General features: G+C 40.5%; 1 protein-coding gene and 4 non-coding genes across 5 annotated transcripts; 1 reads left to right on the forward strand and 4 right to left on the reverse strand.

Moving 5' to 3' along the window:
• Window positions 1-2,857: 2,857 nt before the first annotated feature.
• On the reverse strand, window positions 2,858-10,361 carry LOC142954865 (gamma-glutamyl hydrolase). The gene is made up of 9 exons (XM_076096145.1): window positions 9,974-10,361; window positions 9,245-9,359; window positions 8,296-8,346; window positions 7,696-7,780; window positions 6,981-7,119; window positions 5,405-5,511; window positions 3,749-3,839; window positions 3,425-3,562; window positions 2,858-2,979 (listed from the first exon to the last, which is right to left on the reverse strand). Exons 1-9 carry the CDS (start codon window positions 10,080-10,082, stop codon window positions 2,858-2,860), a joined length of 957 nt encoding a protein of 318 aa, XP_075952260.1. The 5' UTR covers window positions 10,083-10,361.
• Window positions 4,022-4,093, reverse strand: trnat-cgu (transfer RNA threonine (anticodon CGU)). Its single transcript has one exon. It is a non-coding gene; the product is annotated as a tRNA-Thr (tRNA).
• Window positions 4,336-4,407, reverse strand: trnat-cgu (transfer RNA threonine (anticodon CGU)). Its single transcript has one exon. It is a non-coding gene; the product is annotated as a tRNA-Thr (tRNA).
• On the reverse strand, window positions 4,816-4,887 carry trnat-cgu (transfer RNA threonine (anticodon CGU)). Its single transcript has one exon. It is a non-coding gene; the product is annotated as a tRNA-Thr (tRNA).
• Window positions 5,818-5,874, forward strand: LOC142955034 (U7 small nuclear RNA). The gene has a single exon (XR_012955784.1). It is a non-coding gene; the product is annotated as a U7 small nuclear RNA (small nuclear RNA).
• Window positions 10,362-19,920: the final 9,559 nt, after the last annotated feature.

The following is a 19,920-nucleotide window of genomic DNA, read 5'->3' on the forward strand; positions in this document are numbered from 1 at the left end:
TCAGTCAGTTCCGGCACTGACTTCCATGCTCTTTCATGCTTTCATGCGTTGCGTCACGATAAAATAAGATACGAAACAAAGAGATACAAAACGAAACGATACAATATTAAACGAAATGAAACAAATGATGTTACTGCTGCTTTGGGTCAAATGCCAATCACAGTTTGGAAAGAGATTGGAAATAACAAATTTTGTCGATTTAACATTTGACTAGATTTCCAAAAGTGGAAACAGCAAAGACCGTAATCCTTTAAAAAGTGGCGTTTGACGTGTTAAAGCTGTTGTTTTTGTAGCAGGATGAAGGTGAATTGTGTTAATTTCACTCTTTTTAGAAGTCAGACAGATGTTGGGATTTACAGTTAATCTGCAGATTTCTTCTTTTAAGAGGAAACAAAGGATATTAGAAGCACTGAGCTTTGCTTCACTGCCTTTATCGTCTGATTATCCGTCGGATGGTTAAACAAACAAGCAAAACCTTAACAATCAGCTGTGCAATCAATGTGTGTAAAACCACTGAGTTGAGCAAGTACATGTAATACAAAATGCTCTAAAGCAGGATTTGGACAAATACTTCAGTTTGTAGGACTCATTGTTAATAAAACAAAACAAAAACAGGAAATATTGGATTTTTATTCATTCATTTTTACTTTGGCTGTACTTTTCACCGGATGACTTTTCTTGCAGCAATTAACATAACATTCCATTGTGGTGACACAAGATCGTTTAAACCAGACTGAAAAATAAAAATCAAGTTATTTGTTTGATAAAACTCATTGGTTTGGTTTACTGGTTTTAGAACGGTGACTGATGAACAAAAAGCCACAGCGTTAAACATTCAAGGTTACATTTCAAAATGTACTGATTTTAAACAGATTTTTCCACTTTTCCCATAAACAGCAATGTTGAGAAAACAATGTTTTCAGGTTTTTTAACCCCTTTGTTTGATGAGAATGTAATTGATTTAGCTTTACTGAAATCTGCCGACTGTAAAATTGAAAAACAAATGTTTTAATGTAAAAACCTGATAATCTGTAGAGATATAGCATCTCTGACGACATAACATACAAAATACTCTTTTGGAGTAAACGCGTTAAAATGCCGACAGAGACACACAAGAATACAATCATGTAAAGATGAACTCTTTCTCAAGACTCATCTAAAGAGGTTTGTGATCATTGATATCAATTTCATGAAAATATGACTGTAGTTCTTTCATTTCTCATTTGCAGGCACTGAATACTGCATATGAGGGATGAAGAACTACTGTAGGATAACAATAATACATAAAGGAGGAAGGAATACGGAGAGAATGTTACAGCGTCACATTCTAGACCTTCAGCAGCGTCTTGCTGATGATCAAACACGACAGGGGAACATCAGTGTTTATCAGTTATCTGTTGTCTGAACTGACCAAACAAAGGCTTTTCAGAGCTAAAGGAGACTAACAATCCCTCCCACTGAGGCACTGGGCAGTTTGTAATCTTGTAAAACTCTGTGTTTGGGTTAGAAGTAACATTTTATTTTAAAGTGGCATCTGCAGATGGAGTTGTTAATTGAGGCACGCCTAGTTAAATGTATCCTTCAAAGGTTCATATGATATTTTACGAAAAGTTACTCCTCATTCTTTGTGCGTTTTCCTACTAATGTCCAGCAACACATATTATGGTTACATGATTACGGTCTTTTCAAAATAAACTTCCATCATTACAGGAAACAACTTAGTTAGTTTAAGGCAACAAAACTACTTGGTTAGGTTTAGGGACAGATTGTGGTGTGGGTTAAAATAACGTTTTACTTAAGTTACGTGACAAATTAACGAACGCTGACTTCTCGTTTTGCTCGCTGGTTTCCTGGAGGAAAGACCAGTGTTTATTTGACGCCTCCACCTTCACCTCCCGTCCTGCATCCCAGTACGACTTTTTGCTTTATACTTCCTGGTTCATGATTACGTTGATCACATACTTTTCCTAGGTTTTACTACGAATGCTGTAAAAGCACAGCCTGCCTATAGTGTCTCATTTGTCAGAGGTATCATGTTCTTGTTTTATTATTCACACTCTGAGATAAAAAAACTAATTGTAGACAGGAGGTGCTCAACGTAGGGAACTTGTTTCTCATCAAACAAAACCAACATTATGTGCTGAGGTGACGATTTTTATTGACTACGTTGTCTCCAGAAAGCCAGAGAAACATGTTTACAGGGACAGAAACAAAACAAAGGAAATACCAAAACCAAACTGGCAGTGATTTGGGAAATTATTGGTGTGGGTGACTGCGTACTTGAGGCAACTTGAGTGGTTTTGAATGTTGATCCTCATGTGGTTGATTTCAGGAGACGGATGAAATGTAATAGTGTCAAACACCAGTAGAGGCATCCAGTAAAGCATTTTAAACACACAGGGTGTGTTTTTTTGGTGTATTAAACAATCGGATATTTGAAATTGTATCTTATTTTTCTTCACAAAGTGTCTATCACTATTATCATCATTAGTTTAAATTAATTGAATTATTGGACCTAAATAACTGGAGATAGAATATAGTCCCTTCAATGTTACTACTGTCACTTTTTGAGCCGGTCAGACAAACCCATTAAAAAAGCAAATCATCACACTCTAAGGTGATTTGGATAGACAGCATCATATCATCAACATTTCGCTTTATCCCTTTTTATTTTTGACTTCTTGTGTCATTCATCACTTCATTTCATCACTGTCCTGTCGGCACCTCTGCATTTCATATAACTGTGCTAATCAGCTACGCTTAGCTGCTAATTACTGACTTGATGTTTGTTTTAAACTTCCTCCACTTATGACAAATTGTGACTTGACCGAGTGCGTTTCGCCTTCCCTGCTGTCAATCAATCAAAGTAATAGTTCTGCACTAAGATGCCTTCAGCGCCTCTGTAGACGGGAGAGAAGTTATAGATGAGACCTCGCTCTTCCTCCTTGGGGCTGGAGAAGTGGTGCCGGTTCTTCATGGCTGAAGGGGAGAAAGAGAGGAAAGAAGAAAGAGAGGAGAAAAAAAGGAGCATTAAGAAACTTACAGCTGCTGCTTCCTTCTGAAATTCTAATAGAACTCGTCAAACTCCATCTGCTGATGAAGATAATAATAACACATTTAATTTGTATAGTACTAAACGCCACATCACGTTGTAAAAACAGACAGAGTAACAGCAATAACTGTATCGTCAGAAATCATTCAATGATGGGTTTGTCTTAACACATAGTTATAATTGTAAATAGTTATTGTTTTGCATCAGGAGTTATGTAGCAAACTAATCAGATCTTTGTGGCCCACGGCCTAATTTCCATCAAATTCCTGTGAAATCAGTGACCTAGTATTTTGGATATATTCTGCTATGAAATAAATAGTAACAACCTGATAAGCTGGGGTAATAAAAGCATGTAGAGGTACCACACGTTACCTTCAGAGACAAAGAAGCTGCCAGTGTAGAAGCAGGCTGCTACAGCAGCGGTGGAGTGAATCATGCCCGGCTTATCTACCCACTCATAGGAGCTTTTCTCTGGATGCCACTGCACTGCATAAAATGGGTAGCGGTAGGCTGAGGAGAACCAGAATAATCAGCATCACCCTCATTATTATCATTAATCAAAACACCAGTTCAGTTATGAGGTGATGGTGCCATCTAGCTGAAATCACAGTAGCTATCTGTTGCATCATGTGCACTAGTGAACAACATGAAATAATACAACATTTAAACTGCAAAGTAGTCAGGGAGTAATGGTACCTTCCATGGTGGAGATGAATTCTTTCTTCCCATCATTGTTAGTGGACAGGACCTTGTAAAACCTCTTCAGCTTGCTATTTCGGCTGTAGTTCTGTTGGTTCAAAGGCAGAGATTTTAGGTCTTGACTTAAATATATTAATATAGTTTTTGAAGCCCTGAAGTGAATTTGCTCCTTCTGCATGGAAAATAAAGAAAACAATGTTCAACAAATTCAGTGGAGTGTGGTGCTCCACTGAATCAGTACTCCTACATGAGACATTTACAACTTATCAAAGGTGTGGATGGGGGTTGAACCCATGATCTTTGGTTTACGAGACCAACGCCTTACCACTTGGCCACCACGCCCACTTCTAAACAGTGTTTAGCATGAACCAAGTCACAAATACTTCAGATCTGAATCATGCTGACACCACTTTGTTTTTCCCTGATATTCAGGGTGCTTTGCACAACTGGCTTCGTTTGCTAGGAACACATCGTACAGTATTCTCACTGAAAGATAGCAGACACATCATAGTAGAGTTCACTTCTCAAATCCATCAACTATACAATTAATTTAGGATCACAAAGAGATGTGCAAGCTCCTTATAAGGCATGGATGGGGATTGAACCCATGATATTTGGATTACGAGACCAACGCCTCACCACTTGGCCACCACGCCTCAGAACTTCCTGGTTTGCATGCTGAAAATGATCGGGGAGCAAACAGCGATCTTCTGGCTTGATGGATCACTGTTTGTTGGACCTAACCACCTTCCCTAAAACCAGCCTTGTGTGTGCTTTTGCGGCCCTTTTACTTCCTCGTTCATGATTACGTGGATAACATACAAAAGTATTTTGGGATATCAACGAATATCCCAAAGTGCATTATGTTTTGTAGGCTATGCTACGAAAGCTGGAAGAGACCAGCCTGAACTGAGCCGCACTCAAAACCTTATATTACTGATGTCACATGAATGATCACTGACTGCTTGAAATGACAAGCTCGTTATGAACTAGATATGGAGCTTGTCATTTCAATGAATTGATCTTTGAGATTAATTTAATAACACAAAGAAATTGATACCACCAGGCATGGATGGGGGTTGAACCCATGATCTTTGGTTTACGAGACCAACGCCTTACCACTTGGCCACCACGCCTTCACACTTAATCTCCATCTCATTCATCATAAAGAGGCACTGACAGCTCCTGTCGGCTTTGAAGGTGTGAATGGGATTCAAACCCATGATCTTTGGTTTGCAAAAAACCAAACACCTTCACACGACTTAACAAGATGAAAACACATCCAGTATTGTTTAATCTCTGCTGTCCACAAACAATTATCTTTGACATTTCCTGGAGCAAAGTCCTTCATTTGCAAGAAGTAAAAGCGTCTCACTGATGGATCTGTTTTGGTTGTTTATTGGAAAAAAAGCTGCTTACGTTGTGTGAATTTCCTAACTTTGGAAAGCTTGTGATTATTGTTTGAAAAGTGCTCTACAGATTTCTAGGTAGATGCAGCCTCCAAGTCAGAACAGTGTGAGGAAAGGGGGGGTTGGATGCTATTTGATGATCCGACAAACACTTTGTTTGAAGAATTCTGACACATGCACCTTAAAAAAAGAAGAAGGAGAAGAAAACGAAGAAGGGAAATGAGAGAAGGGGAGCAAAAAATACCTGCATAGACAGACTCCAGCTGTGGAAGTTGGAGGTGATGTTTTCCTCGGCCAGAGACTGCAGCAGGTCTTTGGGGAAACTTCGGAAGAGACGGCTGGACTGGGCCGCTAAAGGGGACGGACACCGGATTGTGGCGAGGCAGGAGGTCCAGAGAAGCAGTTCACACAGCACAGGAGAAGGTAAGTTACATTTAATGATAGTTAGAAAGAGTTGTTTAATACATCTTTACAATTGGAATAAGTCATTTGACAGCAGGGTCAGAGATAAAGGCTAGCCACATGTGGTTTCAGGGTAAGGAGAGCAATGTTCAGGCTCATTTGCATGGGATCCGCCCACATTTAACCACATTGAGCACCATGAGTGATACCGCTGTGGGTCGAATACCCACCACAGTTTGGTAGCTACTGGAAGTTAGGAATCTTTGCTCTTTTAGTAATTTTCTAGAAGGATTTCAATAAATGAAATCCCCCTTAAGTGTGAAAATCAAAGAAATACAAGTCAGTCATTCAGATAACTGGATAATTTTGGAAGAAATGCAATATAATATTATAGTTAATATAATGCTGAAATAATTAATATTTCTAGAGGATATTTATTTGATGATGTAAGAAATATTTGAGACAACTAGAGTGACAGTGTACAACAAACTCAGTGTAACAATTCAGTAAAGATAAAAAGGTGTCACATCTCCTTTACCTGAGAACTAACCTGATTGTCCCACATTAAGCACAACAGGATATTAGATATACTTTCTTATAAAGGTAGGATTGTTATGATGAGAATCCAACGTTAAAATGTCATAAATAAAAGGATTCCTATATATTCAGGGAGCAACTACCAGCGATCCTTCAGCCAGGAGGCCGCTGTTTGTTCCCCGCATGTAAAAAGAGAAGTTGATGTATTTGTCACGTAACTTTCGTACTTCTATACCCTTTTAACCCAAACTACAATCTTTTCCTAAACCTAACTAAGTATTTTTGTTGTCTAAACCTAACTGAGTAGTTTCCTGTGAAGACGGAAGTTTATTTTGAAAAGACTGCTTGTACGTAACGACACGCGTTGCTGGACTTTCGTAGGAAAACTGCACGAAAAGGAGTAACTTTTCTTAAGATCTCATACGTGTGAGGATGCAACAGGTGTTCATATGTAACTAAAAAACTCACAAAGACTTTCTCGATTCAGTCAATTTCCAACTTGTGGCCACAATCAAAAAAGGATTTTGTCTCAGTTGACCCTTTGCTGAGTCCCGCCCCTCAAATGCTGACTGGCCAATGATATCGTAGCATCGGCCAGCTCCAAACCGTGACAGACAACTATCTGGTTCTGCTCCATAGACTCTCATAGACTCTAAAACTAGTTGATGTTTTAAATACATCTCTATAAGACATTATCTGCCACCAACAGCCTATTAGGAAATTTGAGTGAAGCATATATTAACTCTCTCTAAAGTTTGCTTGACAAAAAAGAATAAGAGGTAAGTGTAAACGTCTCGTGACGAGGAAAACAGCATAAAGAAAGGGGGCTATTGAAGAATAATAACTAAGAAATAGAGCAGAGGACAGGAAGAGAAGAATACCTGGTGTTAGAGTGAGCGGTAGAGCCACGGCCTTGGTGTCGGTGAGGGTGAGCAGGTTTTTGTTGGCTGTGAGGACAGACAGCTGCTGGAAGCCCTGACAAGTTCCCCAGATAGGGAAGTAGTCCCTGGCATCGTTGGCCTGCAGAGGACAGGAGAGTGAGGAATGAGAATCTATCAACGAGGAAGGAGCGATGTAACTCTACTTACACCTACGATCCAAGTGCTTCCATCTCATACGGCCGCACACCAAGTACAGCTGAGGCTCAATGTGGCTCCAACAGTCTGAAATAATATCTATAACGTCTTGTTATGACATAAAGACGTCAATAAATTCCCCTTCTTGTACATTTTGAAGCTTCTTCATGTCTTTAAAAAGGCGGTAGCCAACAAGTGGCTAAATAAGACGACTAAACGCCATCACGCTGACTAGTTTGTCTTCACAGCGTCGTGTTTGTACTCGTGTGAGTTGGTGTGATAATCAATGAAAGATAATCACTGAGGTAATTGTTTGACTGCAAATGTATTTCAAGAAATATTTTTTTTACATACAAGAATAATGTCGAATCATTTCTTAATTAATTGTTTTTTTCTTCTCAGAAAATAATCAATAAGAACCGGTAAGAGCATCAATGAGAGCACGACTATCGATCAAATCCCAACGATGCCCATCCCTACTCGGCAGTCAGTTGAACGAGTCAGATGTTTTATATCTTACCTTCAGAGCCAGTCTGTAGAAGATCCTGGCTGCTCGACTGAACTGCGACGTTTGAAGATCTACGTCTCCTCCCGGCAGCAGCAACCTGAGGAAATCACACACTGTTTACGTTTAGGCTGTACAGGATTGGAAATCTCGCCTACGGCATCACTGACGTCACCTTTAGACAGTTTTCATGTGTCGAAACATGAGTCATGATGAGTGCAACATATGCGCTTACATTTTACAGAATGTAATTTACAGTATACACAGCTAAAAGAGTGAAGCCATAGACCATTGATGTTTCCTTATTTCTGTAATGCAAATAACTGTAAGTTGACTTAGACAGCGTCTATCCAAACTAATGGGACTTTACTGATGTGCATTGACAGCTTTGAACAATATTCTGTTGTAAAAAGCACAACTTCTCTCAGCAGAAAAGCAGTGGCCGGAAATCTGCTGTTCATATACATTTACACTTTGCACAGTTTTCCAAAACCTGCGGTTTGAAGCCTTTGACCAGATTAAAGATCGACAACTGTGCCGTAATAGACAAAGACATTGCTAAACTTACCAATACAAACTGTTGTGATGACAACAAGAGAACTCCAGTTTACTCACCCATTTATCGAGGAGAAGGTGTTAGCATATTCTTCTTCTGTGCGATTGATTCTGGTGACCGAAAAAAGCCGATACATTACACAGTGATTTGATCTATTGTTATTTGAAAATATTGATTAGAGCAGATTAAATGAGTATTAATTGTTCGACTGTTTGACTGTCGCTAAAGTGGCCTTTGTTTTGTCATTGTATCATAATATACAACAAGGATGTTATCAATGCTTTATCTAATGAACCAATATCCTTTATATAAAGTAAATGATCGTGCCATATATTTGTTTCAAGCATGAGACCAAAAAAGCCTTAAAATTGATTTATTCAGACTTTCTTCTTGTTCGTTGAGAACTCATCTACTTTGTAATCGGAGCTTCTGTTCGTGCTGAGAACCACATGGGCTCTCTTCTTTGTTTTGTAACGTTTTGTCGAAGGAAATGGCCCATTAAAGGAGACACAAAGGGAAAACTATCTGCTTGTTTACATCACAATGCAAAGTGTTTGAGCCCAGAAACCAGCCAGAAGAAGCCCCCCCCCCCCCCCCCCCCCCCCCACACTGAGGTGACTTGTGAAGCAGCCACAGGGAATGCATTGTATCTGTCTCTGGGGGTAGACTGGATGTAATCAGTTAAAGTTGTCTACAAGACAAGAGTGTTTTCTGGAGGATTGAATTACACGTGCCACAGGACCCTAAATCTTAAGGATTCAAACTTTAAATAACTGTAGTTGAAGACATGAAGCAGGTCCTAACTATATGTTGAAACCCGGGCACCTGGGAATGCATGCACTGGACTTAATGGGATCTTAAAGATGACGGCACACATATGTTTTAAAGATAAACTGGTTAACACCCTGCAGCTAAAAGTGGCCCCAGAGCCCGCTATACTACAGCTGAATCCAGTCTGGCTGCTACACCAGACAGCCATGAGAGAGATTTCACATCTGGATGTTGTACCTGATGGGTACAACCCTCGCTCCGGCTCCCTCCAGGTATTTCACATAGGACGCCGCAATGTATGATGAGCCACGAGCAAACTGGTCTCCTGGAATATTTTCCTGCGCCAACACACCTAGAGAGGAACGGAGACAAAAAACAAGACTTATATCTTTAAAAAAACAAACTGATCTACACATGGATGGATTACTGAACAGGCCGACTGTGTAATAGCACACATTTGCACAAGTCACCCTAACAATTATGAGACAGACACAAAGACAAATAAAGCATGAAAAAAAAAAGAATTCTAGCAAGAAAAAGTGTAAGAAATACTTCCGGTATTTGCAGGTCACATATTTTTGGGGTATTTTTTTTCGTGTTGAAACACAACATTGAAAATACAGATGTGGACATCTGGCGTGTGTCATTTGATTGAATGGCGATAATAACTACAACTCTAGGGAGCTGGTTTGTGATGCCGGTATTTTTAAAATTGTGCATTCATAGAAGCAGCTAGAAGACGGACAGGATTGGCTGATTTTGATATATTATGATATTCTAATAACCTGCCCAAACTCTCTCTCTCTCTCTCTCTCTCTCTCTCTCTCTCTTTCAACACAGGCACACCTTTTCTCGAACGTTCTCGGTTAGAGTTACATAACAGCAGTCATAATCCGACAGTCTCTCTCTCTCTGTGCACGGAGACGGACGGACACACAGAAGCCCGTTCACGGGGCTGAATCTTACCGATGACCGGTCGGTGATTGAGCTGCTGGCTTCTCCCCGCCGCGCACAGATGCGCCGCGCAGAGACAGGCGCTCAGCACCGCGCACAGCGCTGCGGTCGGCCGACACATCCAAAACACCGGTGCGGGAATTAAAAAAAAAAAAAACGCTGGAGACAGGGGATGCAGAGGCTGGGTCTACTCGGTGAGGATGAAACCTGGCAAAAAAACGTTTTATGTCTGTTAAAAAAAAGGCACAGAATGTGAAATGATCCGAGCGAAGATGCTTCCTTCCGGGGGATGTTCTCCTCCTCTGATCTCCTGCTTTTATCTCCTGAAGAGGAGCATCAAGCCAGTCACACGTGGGACCTCCTGTTCCGTCCTTGTAGAAATAGATCCACCAGACCAGACGCCCCCCCCCCAGTCTACACAGACTCGTCCACGTGGTGCAGCTCAGGTAGAATTTAGTACCATCTCTTATCAATAAACCTTATGATGACAGGGAGGAAGAGGGAAGAAGGCTGAGGTGATGATGTTTTATGAAAATTATTATTAGGTACCGAAAATTATTATTAGGTACCGATATAGTGACGTGCATAGGCCCCGCCCACTTGAAACACATCGGGCATCGTGACTGAAACTGCTGAGTCACATGAACATTATAAATTGAGGAACGGTGGTCAGAAGGTGTGGTGTGATATCAAAATCGATGGAGAGAATCCTGAACATCACTGTGTATATTGACTTTCTGCATACATTAGCTATGTTGACATAGGAGCTGTACTTCTGGTTATACAGGTAGTCATGTCACACAATGTCCATGCATGTGCAGCAATACATAAGTACAAAGGTGTGTGGTATGACGATATAGTAATAAGTACATTTCATAGAGGGTAATGCTGCATCCTGACTGCAAATATTACAAAGTGGCATGGGATGTGTAAGGCACAAGAACATCATTCGAACCAGTGGCAGGTGTGCATTTTATACCTGGGCCTTCACTGCTGTCCTGCAGCTGAAATACCACATGATGGCACCACAGCTATTATTCATTTTTAAGGCTGTAACTATGTACATCTTCGTATTAAACTGTTCAGTACGAGTCGTTTGAATAATGCTAGAGCATTTAGAAAATGCAAAAGCCTAAATTCAGGAAAATATAATGCTCTCAGCTGGTCTGGCTGTGGGATCTACTGTCATTCCTTAATGACAAGCTGCAACCCAAAGCAATTATCATAGGATTTTACTTTCACAACTTGAACGCTGAACGTACTGCTCTGCAGTGTCTTTCCTCGTCTCAGCCCCCTGTGTCATGGTGTGTGGTACATCTCACTCGGGTCAGAATGCCCATATTTGATTGGCTGAGCTGCATCACGTGATGTGATTCACTACCCAACAGCCTCTGCTGTTAAGTTTCATTTCACGATAGTCACGTGCTCGCCCACTGACCAATCACAGCACACTCTGCACCTCGCGGCAGAGCTACACATGGACACTGAGCGGCATGTAATGCTGACGTCATTATAGGCCGGCTAGCATGCTCTGACACGTCAAAGAATACGCCCAACATGTCAAACTAAAGATCTGATTGGTTGAACACTATGACAATCAACAATATCGTCCCCATTCACTTAAACTGCACTGAATGCACTTCAGAGTCTGCAGGCCTCTGTTCTTACCTAGAGACACAGAGGTGAGATCTGATTGGATGAAAGCTCTACTTAAAATAAGCTGCACTGGAAGCAGAGCAACTGAGGAAGACAGTAGCTGTGCAATGAGAAGATAAGATAATGGGAAAAATATTTTTATAAATTATAATACATGTAGTGTATTCAAGAAAAATTATTAAATTATAAAATAGATATAACTTTGTGATTCTGTTTAGGCCAGCAGAGAAGGCCTTGCAGGCCCTGACGGCCCGCCACTGATTCGCACCCATCTGAGCATCAGTGATATTGGTGAGAAGAGCTATGAGGGGATATTAAGAGAAGACACCCACCAAGCCACAACCTGTTCACCGTGCTGCCGTCGGGTAAGAGATACAGCACTATCTGCTGCCGAACCACCAGACATCAAAAAAGCTTCTTTCCTCTGGCTGTGACTCCTTAGTTCATCCTCCACCCTCCATACATAATATAGTTGGTTTTTTTCTTTCCTACGTAACAAATTGGGACTACAATCTAAATTTCGTTGTGCAACCATGTCGTACAATGACAGATAAAAACCCTAGTTACCTTGTCTTAAGCTTTGTTTATACTCACGCTTGCCACCGTAGTGTGAGACTCCGCAGACGGAGACGGAGGCGTTTTACTCATTATTCTCAGAAAGGCCAGAGGGCGAACAAACAAAATGATCTGTGAGAATCAAAAAGACGAGTGTAACTCAGAGATATGCCCACAGACTTGTGAGGAATTTGCTGAGAGCGGGGGTTGGGAAGTGGCTGGGTGAGGTGTTAAGATCAGAACAATAGGTCAAGGGCCAAGGAGGGGCTTGTTGGACTTCAGCCAATCAATGAGCTGATCGATGAGCTGAGAAATGTAACTTTGGAGGGACAAAGGCTCTTCGAATTGCAGGAGACGCTCAGACCCCCTCGATACCATGGGGCAGACATACCTGTCTGTCGTGTGGTGCGGATGGGGCCTCACTTTCATGGAATTTATATGTTTGTTGTGTTATTAATAGTGTGTTCAGTTTGCAACTGTTTAGCTTCTGTAGTTATTAAATATCTTTTGATTTGATTTTGACCTGGACCTGCTGATTCCTGCCCTGGGGGGGGGGGGGGGGGGGGGGGGGGGCTGCTTCTTCTCCTCTGTGGCCTTCATCTCCTCTGTTTGGGACATTTTGAACATAACAGACTGTAGGTGTACCCGGCAAAAACGTCATAAACCAACCTCCACAATAGAGAGGAGGGATTGTAATTCTCAGTAAACTCATATCTCATATTCATGGACTACTTTATTCCCTTTGTACAAGAACTGTAAAGAAACAAGTCAAGTATTAAAAGCATTATAAAGAAATAAAGGTTTGAATATCCCGTAAACAATTTGATGTGGCTGCAAAATATTTACTCAAATGTAGATTTTTAAGACCTCATTTTTCTAAAGCATTTTAAAGTGATTTGTCCTTCTTTGTAAAATCTATAGACATGAACATAGTGTTTTTATCAGTGAACTATTTGTGACAGTCACGTCAAGTTACAAAAGTTATCTCGGGCCGGCTTTACTGCCAGCCTGAGCAAGCTTCGGTTGGTTGCTATCTGCCACACACCACTAGATCTCACACACTGGCCCTTTAAGAAGACGCCTTCAGGATGTTGATCTATTCTGTGTATTCTGAGAGCTTTAAATATATTGAATCAAGAGACTTTGCAATCAAGGTGGCTTTGTAGGTAGCCATGCCATTCAAACCTATACATGAAAAGCAATATATAAGTATGAAGATGTGATATGACAAAAGAATAATATTGCACATTTCACAGCAGGGAAAGGGCTGCTGCACACTGATATATTTGCAGCTCTTAATCATCCAGACAGCCAGATTTTCCCACTCTACGGTATCTTTAGTGGCTTAGGCCCAGCATGTAGAGCAGGTTCTCCCAATTTCTCTTAAAGCTAGGGTTGGTAATCTTGAGAACCTATAAGAGTACTATAAGAGGCTTCAAAACATCAGTCCACAAACCAACGGGTGACGTCAGGATGACTAAGTCCACCTCATATATACAGTCTATGGATACAACTCACCTCAGTACTGGGGTAGCTCATTATAACGTAACTCTTTGCATTTGACATCAACTCAAATAATCTGTGATTGTGTAGTGGACGTCCAAGTAAGTTTAATTTGTAGTAGACAGAAATGGGAACCATGTATCAACGTTTGAGAGATCTGGAGCGAACAACAGTTAGATAGATAGATAGATGTATAGATAGATAGATGTATAGATAGATAGACGTATAGATAGATAGATGTATAGATAGATAGATGTATAGATAGATAGACGTATAGATAGATAGACGTATAGATAGATAGATGTATAGAGAGATAGACAGATAGATAGATAGATAGATAGATAGATGTATAGATAGATAGACGTATAGATAGATAGATGTATAGATAGATAGATGTATAGATAGATAGACATATAGATAGATAGACGTATAGATAGATAGATGTATAGATAGATAGATAGATAGATAGATAGATAGATAGATAGATAGATAGATAGATGTATAGATAGATAGATGTATAGATAGATAGATGTATAGATAGATAGATAGATAGATAGATAAATAGATGTATAGATAGATAGACATATAGATAGATAGACGTATAGATAGATAGATGTATAGATAGATAGATAGATAGATAGATAGATAGATGTATAGATAGATAGATGTATAGATAGATAGATGTATAGATAGATAGATAGATAGATAGATAGATAGATAGATGTATAGATAGATAGACGTATAGATAGATAGATGTATAGATAGATAGATGTATAGATAGATAGATAGATAGATAGATAGATAGATGTATAGATAGATAGATGGATGGATGGATGGATGGATGGATGGATGGATGGATAGATGGATGGATATATGGATAGAATGATAGAACTCTTACTAACGCTCTGAATGTTGAGGTACTCTTTATCTGAGCGTCACGGTTCATGAAGCCACTCAGTTGTAAATTATTTAATCACAGCCAAACACGCTCTCCTCATTTGGTGTCGTTGGACTCCAGCTTATCACCGAGCTGCTGCTGCTGTGAGTAGAAACAATCCGAAGCTTTTTTTATTTCATTTATTCAGTTATTTGTTTTGCAACATGGCATGCATCCATGTGAGTTTTTTTTTTTCTTTTTTCCGCCAACACTGCATCTCGGCTGCAGCTCTGCAAACTTCAGAGTTTCTGCTGACCTGCACATTTGTTTAGTCCTTTCACCGTAATTACATGTTGTGTGGTCTGACATGTTCTTCTCTCGTCTCATTCCAGACCAATGTTTCCATTTTGGTTTGTGAGAGAGAGAGAGAGAGAGAGAGAGAGAGAGAGTAGATGACTGAGTATGACATAATGTCTTTAGTGTGAACACTGCAGTAAGGATAAGGTGTATTTGTATGTGTGTAAATTTGATGGAGTCAGCAGTTTGTAATGCAGGTAGCCCCACGGATCATTGACTTTGGTTGCAGCACATTGCAGAGGGACAAACAGCGCTGCACCTCCACTGAAGGGCCACAAGACGTCACCCTCCTCCACCAAACAGCCCTCCAAGTTTGATCACTTCACTTCATGCCAGATTTGATCGTCTGCCTCGCTCTGATTGGTTTCCCCTGTTTCTCGTTAGACCTCCTCCCCACTTCCCCATTAGTCGGTCACTATTAAGAAGTAGTTTAATCAGATCTGATAGTTTATTGCTCTTACACTGCGATTCGTGCCAAGTGGGGTCTAAAACAGCTTGCTAAACAGAACTTTGTCACTGGCGTGAATCTTTTTACGTTCAATCACGGGAATTATGGTGTATAGAAAGTGTTGAGTCATAATTCTCGCAGTACCTTAGTTGAGGAAGGTCCTCAGCCTTCTTTGTTATGCTGTCACTCATGATTACACGCCCCTCTCAGTTGATGCCACGCCCCCCCCCCCCCAGATCAAGGCCAAAAGTCTTACAGTGAAAAAAAGATTTGAAACTGATAAACAGATTTGAAACCAAAAAAATTATATTTGAATCTGTAAAAAAATAAGATCTGAATCTGAAAAATATAAGACCTTAAATATCAAAAATATATATGAAAGTGAAAAATGATTCCAGAACTGAATCAAAGGGTTATATTTAACCCCCAAAAATGTTCCTTCACTTATTTTTAGTTTGAATACAGTGTTGTATTTTCCAAAGTTCAACTTTTAACTTTCAAGTGATGGATTTGGCTCCATTATTATCATTCTCTTATTTCCTGACATAGATTAGTCCCAAACAGTTAACTCTGTCTCAAAACTGGCTTTGAAAGATTCGGGCTAATGTGGAAATGTCTTAAAGCTTGCATTCTCTCTCATGTCCACCAGGGGGCGACTCCTCTGGTTGTATAGAAGTCTATGAGAAAATGACTCTACTTCTCTCTTGATTTATTACCTCAGTAAACATTGTAAACATGAGTTTATGGTAAACTATGGTCCATTTAGAGTCAAATAGACCATAAAGCAGGGGATGCTTTAGGGCGGGGCTTACTGTGATTGACAGGTCGCTGCTGCTACCAGAGACGTATACAGCGTCTCTACGTCACTCCTCCGCATTACAAATATGATAAGTTCCGTTCATTAGTTGCGAAAAAAAAAAAGATGGCGACGGCCGTAATCCAAAATGGCGCCAAACTCGAGGCTTCAAAAATGTCAGTCCACAGACCAATGGTTGACGTCATGATGACTATGTCCACTTCTCATATACAGTCTATGCTTTTATCACAGTTTAGCTTAAAACAACTAGTTCAAGTGTGCAGTTTAAGTCCCTGCTGTGTTTGTGTTCATGTCATGAAGTCCTATTTCTTGGAAACATAAAGTAAGTGAATCATGGGATGAGGAGTGCAGTTTGTCATCCGTCGTTTCCAAGGTCAAGAGTTCACCTACACTTAACTTAACAGTTATTGTTAAAAAAATTACACGATGACGTCTCTGAAGCTCTCGACTCTGCAGCCAACCCGCTGCTCATCATGTGTGTAAAACCTGAGTGTGTGCGCTGCAGAGAAAGAGAGAACACTTTCAAGGACGACTACTATATGAGGTAATGTGTGCGTTTGCATCCATCTGTGATCGCAGTCTATGAGCCCACAGCTGAAGCCACTTGGTCTTCCTACGCCTCAGGGAGGTTCAGTTTGTACCGGCGGTGAACAAACGAAGAAGAGCGCGTTCCACCTCCTCATCTGTGGCGTCGCACCGATGTACACTGAAGCTCCACAGAGACTGAAAGAGGGAACATGCAGGAGATGAGTGTGACGGTGGAGCTAGGGGAGGAGATTTTATGACTGAGGACGTGGGCACACGCTTCTGCTTTTGAATACTAAATGCTATGGAAAGGTTAAAGTGTCAATAATTAAAGATTAAATGACAGTGTGTGCTGTGGAAAGGTATGAGAAACCACAGAAAGATATTTACAAAAAGACGATAAATATGTGTTGGACAGAAGAACATTTACTGATGTGTAAGTTTTATGTGATAAGTATTTATTTAAGTATTCTAAACAAGCGAGCCTCTAAGGACCAGGTGACCTGTCATTAATGACCTTTGTATATATTTTTTCATATACACCAAACAACTTTAAGTTCTTGAATAACAACAGAAGAAGTATTCACAGCATGCAGTTATGAAAGGGAGCAGGCTGTAAGCTATGAAAAGACCAAATTGACCCTTGGCTTTATTCACTGCTACAATCATTAGAAAGCAAAAGCAGGATGTGTTTACATTCAGTCTACCTTAAGTAGCTAGCGTAGCATAGAAGTGCTAACGCTAGTTAACGATGTGCTAACGTACTCTGCTAATGTTAAACAGGTCTGTAGTTAGAAACGTAACCCATTAGTCTCCTTTTAACCTCTTGGTCAGAGCTGTCTGATGCTACGCTAGGATTGGCCAGTCTGCGTTAGAGGGGCGGGACTTAGCATAGGGTCAATTGCACTTTCTGTTTAAATGCCCAAAAATATACAGAGTTGTCAGAGTATTTGATACACCGGGCACTGTAATGAAAACAAACTAATAACAGCCATGGTCGACCCTCACAGGTGTGTTCACTTACTACTCTACACTCACACCTTCTGACTTGTTCTGCTTCTTTCTTGGGTTCAACGGCAGAATTTTCAGGATGCTACGTCACTCAATCCTGCAGGACTGTTCCAATTTCTACGATGCTTTGAATTCTACCGAGGAATGAGTCCTTCATTCGGGGGATTTTGAAGGACGCATGTGTGTATCCTCCGCGCTCCTAAAACACCCACAATCCTATGCATACGATGCATTACGTGATATTATATTTTGTATATATATAGTTTGAAGTGTGTTTTACAACCGCGAAGGTAAAATTGCTGTTTTTCAATGGAGTCTGGTGGCTCTGAGAGATTAATTGTATGTTTTCTACATTTAGAAATCTTAATAGTAAAAAGTCCCTTTTGATTAAAATTATTTTTAAATTGGTACATGTTTTGAATATCTGTATTGTTTTCAGGAATGCAAAATCAATATTCTTGCCATCAATTGTAATAAATAATTAAAGTAAAAAGTAAAAAAAACAAGGATGGAAGGATCCTTGTTTTTGAGAAACTACTCATTCGTACAAGTGACCTCAGCAGCGCTCAAAATCGCATGTTTGTCCTGAAATTAATGAAATTTTAAATTGAATGAACTTAATGAAATGTTATTATAGTCCTCATTATATACATTAGGTACATATGAAATTTAACTTCTGCATTTAACCCACCCCTAGCTTATTGGGAGCAGTGGGCTGAGAAGTTTAGTGTCTTCAGGGACACAGGACACGACCATGCAGACGACCCTCTTTACCCAATGAGCCACGGCCGCCCCCGGCATCCAATTGGGACAAACTACTTCCTTAATAACATGGCACCTTGAATTTTGACACCCTTGCACATATATCTGCTGTGCAAAGGATTGTGGGTCAGAATTAGCATGCTGGCTTACATACTGCAAAATGCAGCCGGTTGTAGAACATCTTAGTATTTTTGACAGAAGGCATTATATGTATTGGAACATACACAATACTTCTCTGGCAGACTATGATAGTTTGGGTAATTGAACGCACAGCGAAGAACTCCAAACACCTGAGTGTGCGTGCAGAGCGTTGCACCTGACAGTTCTTCATTGATCATGTTTACGTTGAGTGAACTCTTCAAACCCAACACGTCGTGTTTTCTTATAGCTGCATCGTTCTATCGAAAGGAAACATTCTGCTTGTCTTGAACATTCCTTACATATGTCCACTAAAACTAAAAGATGGGTTTTCAACAAAGTTTGGCAGCACAGAATGAGTTCATGATGCACCATCAGCTGATGTTAAAGCGTTAATATACAGTATCAATGCACATATTGGCTCCATGCAGGCCTATTTTGCCTCTTACACTAACATACTTATTTTAAACATACTCTTAATTTGTTTGTTTATCATATTTGATTGCAATTTTTCACATTTTCTATTTTTAAATGATGTCTTTTACTATTGCACATGTGTTTATCATCACGCATTAATCTCCAGGCCAAATTCCTTGTCAAGAAAACCGTTTCTGATTCTCAGTAAATGCAGAACTTACTTTTTAAATATTGATCAAAGCACCCAAAATTATGTATGTGAATTGCATTGGTGGAAATTAAATGTTTTGTCTTAAAAAGCAAAAAAAAACAACAAATAATTAACTGAAGAGATGGAGAGACAGTTGGATACAGAGAGTATAGCTAATTGGACAACATTGAGTAAATTAAGCACAATAAAGTGCAGACAATCAGAGGAGAGGGACAGCGGGGGAGACACGGAGCGAGAGGGGGGGAGAGAGAGAGAGCGAGAGAGAGAGAGAGAGAGAGAGGGGTGACTGGACTCTGTTAGCAGAGAGTGAGAGAGTAAGAGAAGGAGAGAGACCATTGGTGCCGCAGCGGGACCGACTGTCACACGGACTGTCAACGGGGTCGCCAGGAGAGAGAAGCCGCCGTTTATCGATAGACGCACCGGGGGGAGGAACACCGGAGGAAGGAAGGAAGAAGAGAAGAAGAAGAACAAACCGGAGGGGGGGATCGTTATATTTGCTGTCGTCTGCGTGTCATCACCTAAACCCGGACAGGATCTACTGCCCTCATCATCATCACCACCACCACTCCTCATCATCATCCTCATCCTCATCACCCTCATCTCCCTAGACCTCTCCTCCTCTTCCTCCGCTCCCTCATGAACATGCCGGGTTGGCGGAGGAACCTCACTTTCTGCCTGCAGC

The sequence above is a fragment of the Anarhichas minor genome, unplaced genomic scaffold, assembly GCF_050575085.1.
Source record: "Anarhichas minor isolate MPS153535 unplaced genomic scaffold, ASM5057508v1 ptg000021l, whole genome shotgun sequence".
Lineage (NCBI taxonomy): Eukaryota > Metazoa > Chordata > Actinopteri > Perciformes > Anarhichadidae > Anarhichas > Anarhichas minor.